Here is a 12,089-nt window from a genome sequence, read left to right on the forward strand (position 1 = left end):
AATCCTGTTTTAGCAAAGAGAACTATGTAAATGTGTCTTTTGTGAATATTGTCTATGAGGATATGGATATCAACAGGGGTAAATTAGAGCATTACCTTTCACTGGGATGGAATATCAAGTAAAGACTTTTACTTGCCCATCTAGTTACCTTGGGAAATGGTGTGTTGAATGAAAATACCTCTAAAACCCCATTTCAGCATGGGGAGCCTATGTAAATTTCCATGGTATAAAACCAGGAATTCTGCTCTCTAGGCCCAAATTTATAGTTAACTCAATCCTGTACTTACCTTTGTCATTCTCCACTCAAAAGAGAAAGTGCTTTCCTAAGACTGTGAACATTTGTTCAATTTCAAAATCATTACAGGACCACTCAGCTTTGGCTCTTTCATTCTAGGGCAGAACTGACTTGATTGGCAGGTGAGTGAGGGCAAATTCACCTACATCTGGCCAGTCATAGATGAGACCCTGCTTCACAGCCCATGTAGCCATCAATTTGGGCCAACTATCCATCTGCCCTGGGGCCCACATATGTACCTCCCTTCCCCAATTTCCACCTCATCCTCAATTGCTATGATTGCTTCTGGAGAGGGCAAGTGTGCCAATTTCCCCATGGCTCAATTCACCATTCCTGCAACTGCCCAAACCAAAATCCCCTTCCCTGGCTATCAGTCCTTTATATATTTCATTTCCTTTCATTAGAATGTAAGCTACTTGAGGGCAGGAACCATCTCAATTCTGTGTTTATATCTCTTTGGTACATAGTAAGTGATTAATAAATGCTTTTTCACTCATTTGTTCATTCATACAAAATCAGTATCAGACACAGTTGTTCAGTTTCTGGGTCACCAATTCCACTAGGATCCCTATACTCACTTTTCTCAAAGGAGGCAATCAAAGTGGTTGGAGAGCAGGGTGCCTTTCTAAAACCCTCAAGAGTCTAAGCCTAGGGAAAATCTACCCATCATGACTTGGAAACCAATTAATGTCTCCTACTTCTCAAGGAGTCTGTTCTTTTTTTCCATCTTCATGTTTTCCATTTCAAAGAGTTTCTTAGGCAAAAATTTTAAAAGCTCCTAAGTAGCAAACAAGGTGTTTTGAAGAGTGGCTTCATGCCACTTCTAGTATAGAGATGCCAAATTTAGTAGATATGCCAAGCTGCCATTTATCCCATCTCAAAGAGTGCCGGCCTTGTAGTCCTTCATGTTGAACAGTCAGATTATATGCCACTTTAGGTGGCTTCCATTTACCTGCTCCTGAGAATAATGCTAAATCTACCAAGGCAGCACACTTGCTTCCTATCCTTCCTGTGGTCAAAAACTATAGATTAATTCTTTTCTTCTCACAGATGCTGCTCTCATCATCATTTAAAGACTAATTCTGGTGTGTGCTCATAAATGTTTAGCAATCAGCTCTGCTCCCAAAAAAAGCTATATGTATGATACACTTTATCTGCATTAACACTTTCTCCATCACTTTTTTAAGTCTCAGCAATCAGCGAAACAATAAATCAATACATAATTTGTAGAATTTTCCAATTTCTGAGGTGTAAATGTTCACATTGAAATTTTAACGATGGGATCTCGAGAGCCGGCTCAAGGTGGTTCCAACATATCCCTGACCTACTCTAATGCAATCATTTTACAGTTATGGAGATTGAGATCCCAGGAGGTTAAGTGAATTCCCCAAAGTTACAGGAGTCACCATCAAAGGTAGGATTCAAAACGAGGTTCCCTGACTCCAGTCTTAGTATTCTCTTTTCACCAACCCACATTGCCTCTGAGAAGATCATTTCTCCAAAGGCATCATTCATCTTTTATCATTCACAACATAGAAGACAAATCTGATTCACAGGCCTGTTTCCCTTATCTGTACGATGAGGCTGGACTGGATGGCCTCTGAGGGCTTTCCGGCTCTAGATCTATGAAATGCTAAGATTCCAGGAGTCCATGAATAGTCCCTCCTCTCTTCATCAATGCACACACTCATTTGCTTACATTTTTTTTTTTGCCTTTCTCAAGCGGCCCCAAAGTAGTATCTATATCTTGTTGTTCTCTTCTGAGACATAAGACATAAAACAACACTCTTGAAGCCAAGAAGCCATTCCAAACAATGCTTGGTTACTCCTTACCATATATGTAGGAAATCCCAACGAGCTCAAAGATTGCGATGATGACTAGTGCATATGAGGCTGCATATGTGTCCACGAGTTGAAACATGTAAATTCCACCCTAATGGAAATGAAGAAAATTCAACAGTTATATGCACCTTCAACATCATTTTTCTCTTTCTATGCACCACATTCTCTCATATTTATTTTGGGGAGATAGCTGGGCTTCAGACTGGAAGGAATACTGGGTGTCGTTCAGTCATAAAATCTTAGAAGCTCAGAGCTCTTTGGTACTTGAGAACCCATGAAGTTCAATCTGTACCTGAAGATGAATTCCCTCTTTTAATTCCTGACAAGTGGATATCCAGCCTCTGAAACTACAACTCCCTGCAGTATCCATTGCACTATGGCTCCAAATTCTTTGTTCCTTCATCAGGTCTAAATTAGTTCCTTTTCAGATGAGGAAACTGAGGTCCATCAAGAAGAAATGACCTTTCCAAAAGGCTCCATGGGTCATAGGTGGCAGAGTTAGGATTCAAACTCTGATTTGCTGACTCCAAATCTTAAGCTCTTTTTACTAGCATACATTGCTACTCAACACTGCAGAGTTGATAGAGAGGACCAATAACTACTCCAGGTTGGGGATAATTTGTGACTACTGAGTATGCCTCAGTTCAATTAATAAGAAGGGGATCTGGTTATATTATTAAATCTGTCTCAGAAAATATTCTAGGCCAATAAATAGAACAAGTACAGGCAAGGATCTGATCTCTTAAACTGAAAGGATCAACATCCAATATAAGAAAAGCCATATGAGTGTTACCAATACTTCTCTTTATAAGCATACCTTACTTTAAACAATAAATTACACTTCAAAAAAGACAGTGGGAAAATGTTGATATAATCATCAGTTGCATTAATAGAAGATCATTAGATTATATTGGCAATTCCATTCATGCATGGGTTGGACTGTATGACCATTGAGGTCCCCTCCGATTCAAACTCTGTGATGCTATGAAATAGAATGTCTAGAAATAAGGAGGTGATAATCTCTCTGTTCTCTGTTCTGATCAAATCATATTTAGAATATTAGGCTTAATTCTGAATGCCATATTTTTGGAAGGACATTAATTAACTAGAGTTTATCCATAGAGCATGACCAATATTTTTAGGGATATCAAGAATATTCCATATGAGAATCAATTAAAGAAACTGAAGATATTTAGCCTGGAGAAGAGAAAGCTTAGAAGCACTATAATAGCTTTCTTCAAGCTTTTGCGAGGCTATCATAAGGAAAAGGAGGGCAGAATTGTCCTCCATGGGTCCCAAGCAGGGTAGTGGTTGAAAGTTACAAAGCAAACTGTTCCAATTCTTCTCTGTTCAATAAAGGAAACATTTCCAAATAATTAGAACTACATGCTGCAATAATCCAATTATCATTTAAATCTATAATATCTGCATTTCTTATAGCTCCTCAATTGTCTAATGGGTCCTAATTCTTGAACATTCATCCTCTCTTCCTAACCCCTCTACCTAATGGATTTATATTACTCAAATTCTAATTTGTATGATAAATTTGTCTCAGGGCCCCAACTAGACTGCAATTTCCACAAGGACAAGGGCTATGTCTCCTTTATCTCTGAATTCTCAGAAACTAACATGATGTTTTACACATAATAAATGCTTGCTAAATGATTATTGAATTTCATTGCTGAATTCCCTTCCCAAAGCTTTATGTCAAATAATGTTTAATCTGTAGAAAAAAACACACACGCAAATGCATTTGAGGAACTTAGATCTTTAAAAGAATCTTGTGGTGGACCTTCCTTTAAAGCAAATAATTATTCAGAAATTTCTCTGTTTTGCAAGTTCAGATTTCTTTGTTTTGGGCTTGCTTATCCATTGTATGTCTGCATACTGTCTCAAGGATACATCTATCCATTGCTACTGGCCAAAATGAAGGCAGAATTAACTCTCCTTATGAACCCCTAATTGATTTGTGCAAACCTCATTTTTGTGGCAGCAACATTTGTCTAGCAAAGTGCCAAGTAAGTACTAAGTCCATAGCAATAGCATGAATAAATAAATAATGAAGGAAGGAATGAATAAAGTAGAGAGCAATGTCTTACTCTGCCTTCATTTCCCCAAAAGACTCCCAAACAAACAACTTACCTGAGTGATCATAGGAAAGCCCATGATGAAGAAACAAACACAGCATCCAAGAGTAAAGACAGGCTTGTGTGTACGCAAATACTTTGGAAATTCATCCGAGATCGAGGTCACTATGGTCTCAATGGTGGCAAACTGTGAAGGTTAATGGTAAAGGAAAATGTTCATCATTCAGCCTAAACAAACACAATGAAAACAGCCATTTTTCATTCTATAAAGGAAAAAGAAAGTTAGCTCTTTTAATAACCCAAAAGAACCTTCTAGGATCTTATGGCCAATTATGGACAAGGAGAAAGATGATGTTTTATGTCTTAGAACTCTCTCTCTCTCCCTGCTACCTACCCCCTATCCCCACAGCCACACATGCTCGCTTCCTTCATCCATCAGAACATTGGAAACTATTCTGTTTGTTAGAAAGCTATAGATTCTTTTATCATTTACATCTCCTATGATTTCTACTTAGGGGAAAAACACTTTATACTCAACTAGCTAAACTTATAAACCTAGCCACATTATTTGTAAAAAGTCATTTCCTAAAAACTTGATCATTTTTCTTTCTTCCGAATCAGTTTCTTCCTCTCTCCCATCCTCTGATAATTTTTAGTGAGAAATTCTAGTGACAACCAAAATATATGGAATAGATATTGGTATGCTGTTTGGAAACACAGACCCCTACAAATTTCAGAAATCCCCCCTCACACACAATAACACACATACATCTCTCTGCACCTTCCTTGGGAAAATCATCAAGTCCCTAACTGTCCTCATCCTTCTTCAGCTACTTTTTCCCCCCTGGAAGAAAGGGCAATTGTGTCACATCATTACCCCACAGAGGCCCTGTTAGATGTACTTTGGGAAAAGTCAAGGAGGCGAGAAAACAAGGCTGCTCACCATGGTGTCCAACCCAAGAGTCAGGAGCATCAGGAAGAAGATTATGGCCCAGAATGGAGAGAGAGGAAGCCTGGTTAATGCTTCAGGATAAACCACAAAGGCAATACCTGGCCCTGAAGAAGACAAAATGTAAATAATTACAGACTAGCCCATAGCATGTAGACCATCAAGGCACAAACCAGGAAAGACATTCAGGCATCAGGCCAAGCTCAAGTGGCGGAGAGGACCTTCACAAAATCTTCTCTCACTGTTGTAGCCTGCAGTCATCTCCCACAGACAAAATGTGGTGCTGATTTGTGTTCCTACTGCTTAGCCCAGTGGCTGGCACATAGTAGGTGCTTAATAAATGCATATTGTGAGCTGTATTGTAGTATACCATTACCTTTCCCTGTGTGTGAACTTAGTTAGATCATTCATCTTCTCTGGACCTCAGCTCTTTCATTTGTAAAATTAGAGGGTTGGACTTGGGGAGACAATACAATAAAGCAGAAAGAATACTAGATTTGGGTTCCCAGCTTTTCAGCTTCTAGCATGGTACAGCAGAAAGCAGGATGGAGTGGCAGTCAGAGGACAAGTGGTACTGTCACTTACTACCTGTATGATCATGGGCAAGTCTCTTGAGGTCTCTGGGTCTCAGTTTCTTCCTCTCTAACATAGAAAGGTTGGATTAGATGACCTGTAATGTCCCTTTTTCCTGTCTAAATCACTCATTGTATTCCATTTACTCCCTGTATGACCCAGAACGTCCCTTCCAGGTCTAAAGCTCTGATCCTATGACATGATCCTATTCAATTAATTACTTGTGTGACTCTGGGAAGTTACTTAACTACCAGATTCAGGCTTCAATGTCCTTTTCTGCAAAATCAGTCCAGGTGGAACAACGATTCCACTGTTGTCAACAGATGAGCTGTATCACACCATGGGTAAGTCATAGACAACAGCCAAAGATCTATAGGACTTAGTTTCCTCTTCCTTAAAATGGGGACAACCTCATGGACAGGCTCCAACTATTGAGGAAATTATTCCTGTTAAGAACTTTGCAGATGTAAATTTCCTTGTTAAATACTTTAAAAATAGTACATTAGAACAGGCAGAGACAAGTTAATGTCTTGCGCTGAGGGACCTACACTGAAGTAAGATGGTGAAATAGGAATCACAGCATCTGGAGTTTATAATTCAAACATAACAGCACTTTTTAAAAATGAATTTTTTCAGGCTGTTGGCTCTTAATGCTGTCTAGGACCTTGGGGTATTTAAAAAATAAAGACTTGAATAGCTAAAACACTACAGCTTTATCTATGTATTGAGCAGACTATAACCCCTACTTTTAAATACTCCCAGTGTGAAACATAAAGGAAAAGTCTGAAGTCAAGTATGGCTCAGAATGCATAAAAGCAAGCCAGTCATGAGTGGAAGGCTGCCGAGTACCCTCGGAATAGATGAGCCTGTAGAGTCAGGCTATATGTCTTCCAACATTCTCTAAGTACATCAAGAGAAGGGTACTCTTTGAGCACAACTTGGTTTTCTAGGTGCATGGAGATTCAGGGGAGGAGGAAGATTGAAAATCTGCTTTAAAACAGAAAATCCATTTTAATGAATTTAAGCTCTGTTCATTTTCAGTTACCATTCAGATAAAAATAGGACGTGAACCTGTGGTTTCCTTCAAACATTTATAGTCTTAGAGAGTTGCCTAAAGCGGAGAAGAAATCCAATGCAGCCCTATAGCAACACTCCTCCATGAGGTCTCAACCATATAAAAATGTAATTGGAAAATATTTTTAAATAAATAAAAATACAATAGAACATAGATGATGTATCAATTTGTAGTTTTCAAAGTCAATATGCCCAGGGATCCTCATGTACAGGGCTAGTGGTCTATGATTCTATTTGACTTTGACACCACTGGCATGGAGCACAAAATGCTTTGATGACTTGCCCAGGGTCACACAACACTAATTAATCACTAAGCAAAGGGGAAATAAGAAAGGCCAAAAACAGTCCCTGCTCTCAAGGAGCTCACAGTCTAATAAGGGAAATAGTACACAAACAAGATATATATATATATATATAGATATATAGATATATATATATGTATGTATGTATATATATATACATATATATATATATATGTATATATATATACAGGACAAATTGGAAGGAGTCTCAGAGGGAAGACACCAAGATTAGGGACAAGGAAAAACTTCTTGAAGAATGTACAACTTTTCCTGATACCCAAAGGAAGCCAAGGAAGCTAAGAGTGAGAAGAGAAAACCCAGGCAAGAGACAGCTGGTGAAAATGCCTGGGATCAGAAGATACTGTTATATGTGAGGAACCTCAGGGTGAATAAGGATGAGAGTCAGACTGAAAAAGACTGGACATGTAAGAAAAGGCCAGATTATAAAGGGCTATAAAAGTCCTTGATTCTGTACTAATCAGGAACCATGGTACTTTATTGAATGGGGGAGCGGGGATGATGGAAGGATTGGAGGAGGAAAAGGGCATATATGAGAGATGTCAAGAAAATAAAAACAAGACCTGATAAATGATCAGACATAGAGGCTGAAAAACTGTGAAGTTGAAGATGACACTCAGATTTCAAACCATGATGGAGGGTGGACAGCCAATACATGTCCGAACTAGTACATAAATCTAGGTCTTCCTGGCTCTGAAACTGGCTCTATCCTCTATACCAAGCTGTCTCTGTTTTTAAAAATCTATTATTATAAACTCCATTTATCCAAAATTACTAGACAATAGAATGTTCTCATTATAATTAGTCTGGTTAGAAGAGAATTATCTTCCAGTAAAATATTAACTCCTTGAGAATGGGGAATATTTTCCATTTGTTCTTTCATCCTCAATACCTGTGCTTTGCACATAATAAGCACATAATAAATGTTGAAATGGAAATAGTTGTAGCAAATCTGGAGCTGGTTCTTTAAATGTTTCAAAGAAGCCAATACAACACTCCTGTTGTCCACTGGTTCCCCCTAAAATTTGTGAAGACCGGCCCAACTTTTTCTCTAGTCATTCATGTCCTTGATGTCTTCTATGCCACTCCTTGGGCACAAGTATGTTGTAGGTGCTCACAAATCTGACCATATCCCTTGGGGTCACATGCCACTTTGAGTCTTCTAAGGTCACAGCTCCATGATTCTCAGTCAAAGAGAGCATCACTGAGAGAATATAAAGGACTCTATGCAAAATATATTTGATCCATTGTTTGATGAGGGAAGTAGGTCCAATGGCCCAGGGTCATAGGTTCTGAACATGACATTGCCATACAGGACAAAGGTCATAGAAACCTGTAATGGAGGCATATGGACCCTATGGAATCTCTTAGTGGTTACAATAAACCTAGCAGTTTGAAATAAACCCCTGGTACTTGGTTTGCTTTTCTCTTATAAAAGTAGATATCAGAATTAAGGTGGTAGGAATAGAGGAGGGGGAATCTATTTGTACCAGTTTTCCAGGATAAGATTCCAGAAAAATGTTATCTTGAGCAGAAATGCCTCTTCCCCAGAAGGCTGGATGTCATTTAGGATTTGAAACTAAATAGAATTTTACCAAGTCACTTTACATGGAATTCCCCAAATTAATTTAGCCCATTGTCTCCAAGATGAATCCTGTTTTCATCAATTCAAAAAAAAATTTACTGATCTAGGTGCTATGCAAATATCATTAATGAGGCTGTGTTTATTTAAGAGAATAGGGACTGGACCTATAATTTCAGCTTTCACTTTTTTAAAGAGTGTTTTAAAAAGTTTTGAAAAAAGATGGATTGGTGAAACTCAATAAGCCAGAGAAAAACTTACAAAATGTTCTTTCCTTCCTTCTTTGTGAAATTGGAGAACTGAAGTGCAAAGTACTGCATAAACTGAAGAAATGAGGCAGCTAGGTGGCTCAGCGGGTAGAGTGTTGGACTAGGATGTCAGGAAGATATTTGTTCCAATTTTGCCCCTGGTGCTGCTTACTATGTGACCCTGGGCAAGTCATTGTATCTCTCCATGTATCTTTGTATCTCCATTGTATCTTTCCTCAGTTCTAAAATGATAGGGTTAAAACTGGTAGCCTTTGAGAGACCTTCCATTTCTAAATCTATAATCTTATAAATGCACAGCTAAACTATATTCTGGAAATGTGAGGCACCTTTCACAATCTGACTCCAACCAACATAGGACAGCTAGGTGGTATAATGGAGACTATTGGGCTTAGAGCTAGGAAGACCTGAGTTCAAATCTTGCCTCAGATGCAAGATGGACCTTGGGAAAGTCATATAACCATGAGCTCTCATGAGTGAGACATGAGTCTCACCTTCTTCATGTGTCAAATGAGGATAATTAAAGCAATTATCTCATAGAATTCTAATGAAGATCAAATGAAATAAAATATGTAAAATGTTTTACAAACCTTAAAATACTATGTACAAGTGTATAAATACTAGCTATGACTCATGGTGATATGCAATCAAACACAGTTGATGAGTTTGATTGCTTTTGTTGAACTACTTTTTTCCTCTTTCTGATTTATTCTTTGGGATGTGCTGGTTAAGAGAAGAAGAGAGACATTCAGAAATGAAGATTACATAAAATAAAAAATACCAACAGAAATAAGATTTTTAAAAAAATAAGTCAAGGGGTGGTTTGTAGGAGAAGGGTCCATAGCATTGAATCCTGAAGAATCTTGGATCCCTCAAATTGCTTGTCATTTTTAGGGAGGGGGAAGAAAGAAAAATTTGGAACTCAAAAAAAGCTTTTAAAATAATAAATATTTTAATTTAAAGTTTTGAGTTCCGAATTCTATCCCTCCATTCCCTCCCTCCTTAAGGCAGTAAGCAATCAGATACCGGTTAGACATGTGCATTTATGTAAAACATTACCATGTTAGTCATTTTGTACGAGAAAACTCAAACAAAAGAAAGAAAGTGAAAACAGCATGCTTAAGTCTTTGTTCAATCATTATCAGTTCTTTTTTTGGAGGTGGATAGTATATTTCATAATTAGTCCTTTGGGATTATCTTGGACCATTTCATTGCTGAAAGTAATTAAGTCATTCACAGTTCTTCATGAAACAATACTGCTGTCACTGTGCACAATGGTCTCCTGGTTCTGCTTACTTCACTATACTTCAGTTCATATAAGTCTTTCCAGACCTTTCTGAAATCAACTTGCTTGTCATTTCTTATAGTACGATAATATTCCATCACCATCATATAACTCAGTTTATTTAGCCATTCCCATTTGATGGGCATTCCTTTGATTTCCAATTCTTAGCCACCACAAAAAGAACTGCTATAAATATTTCTGTACAAATAGGTCTTTTTCACTTTGGAGGGATGTCTTTAGGATCTAATCCAAGCAGTGGTATTGCTGGATCAAAGGGTATGCACAGTTTTATAGCCCTTTGAGCATAGTTCCAAATTGCTTTCCAGAATGGTTGGATCAGCTCACAGCTCCACAAACAGTGGATTAGCATCCCAGTTTTCCCACATTTCCTTTTTTTTATATTTTCTGCTGATAGGTGTGAGGTAATACCTCAGAGCTGTTTTAATTTGCATTTATCTGAGCAATCGTGGTTTAGAGCATTTTTCATATGACAAAGATCACTTTGATTTCTTTGTCTGAAAACTGCCTGTCCTTTGACCATTTATCAACTGGAGAATGATTTGAATTTTTATAAATTTGACTCAGTTCTCTATATATTTGAGCAATTAAGCCTTTATCAGAGATACTTGTTTCAAAAATTCTTTCCTCAATTTGCTCCTCTGGAAGATGAAGAAAGGGATCGAAACAGAGGATGTCTCTATGGTTAGGTAACCTTACAACTAAAAATCCTATGATCCCCATTCATAGATTATTGATATACTACCATATACATTTCCCAGTTCACCTAAAAAGCTAGTCTGCTTATACAAAAGTTTGCCCATCTACTCTATTGGGATAGGAAGTTCATAGAATGGTCAACTCAATTCTGCCCAGTGGATGAAGCATCCTTTGGGGGAAATGTAGGCACCTAGAATGACAAATTCTTCCAAAGAGAAACAGCCCTTCCCTGAGAGTGCATGAGTTCCCAAGGAGGGAGGCTCTCTAGGACCCTGTCTGGAATAGCGTTCTGCTGCAACAAAGATGAGCTTCCCTCAGGATTGAACTCACTCTCAGGGAGGGATAATTAAGTTCCATGGATCAACTGGCTCCTTATGTGCTAATGACTCCACAATCGAAAAGGGGTACTATTAGTGCCCTAGAGCATGAATTAATAATCTCTAGGGGGCCTAGAGAAGTTAATGCAGCCTCAGAGGAATTACATTTCCAGGATTTGACTCTCACCTAGAAGGATGTCAAACAATATCTAAAAAATATCTCTACCCCCTTGCTAATAGTGTATTTTCTTATTCAGTTTACCTGAGAGCCTCCACCTTTGCATCCCTCCCAAGAGCCTTATACAGAATAGGAAGTTTAAAATATTTTGTGATGAATGAGTGTGAATAAATGGACAGTGGTCATTTTTCTAAATAATTCTCATTCTGAATTCAAAGATGGAATTTGTATTTGTATATTGTTTGTGAAGGGCTTCTTGGCAAAGGGGAAAAACTGGGATGAAAAGGCACTGTAATGCCCCCAGTTTCTCTCAAATACTTGGTTCATTGGGATTTAATGTAAACAGATTTGATATTAGAATCTCCATGTGCAGACTGCAGGTCTAGGCCAAGCACCAAGTTCTGAATACCCCAAGGCATAGTCCATCTACCTCTACATGTATTAGAAAAAAGATACCTTACTGAACTTCTCAAAGATTTATTCTTGACCTTTACAGGTAAGTGGATTGTTTACTTCCTTCTTTAGAGGATTAAACTATTAAAACAGTTTGAGTAGTCACTCAAACTATTTCTTTCTTTGAGATCTCTTGAAAAATATGCCCAGT

At 38.0% G+C, this 12,089-nt stretch overlaps 1 protein-coding gene across 1 annotated transcript in view; it reads right to left on the minus strand.

Moving 5' to 3' along the window:
• SLC6A5 (solute carrier family 6 member 5) overlaps nucleotides 1-12,089 on the minus strand; it is a 70,480-nt gene that overhangs the window by 19,765 nt on the left and 38,626 nt on the right. Inside the window, 3 exon segments of the mRNA XM_043973339.1 lie at nucleotides 2,129-2,228; nucleotides 4,280-4,411; nucleotides 5,168-5,280. Of these exon segments, the coding sequence (XP_043829274.1) occupies nucleotides 2,129-2,228; nucleotides 4,280-4,411; nucleotides 5,168-5,280 (345 nt within the window).

The sequence above is a fragment of the Dromiciops gliroides genome, chromosome 6 (genome assembly GCF_019393635.1).
Source record: "Dromiciops gliroides isolate mDroGli1 chromosome 6, mDroGli1.pri, whole genome shotgun sequence".
NCBI lineage: Eukaryota > Metazoa > Chordata > Mammalia > Microbiotheria > Microbiotheriidae > Dromiciops > Dromiciops gliroides.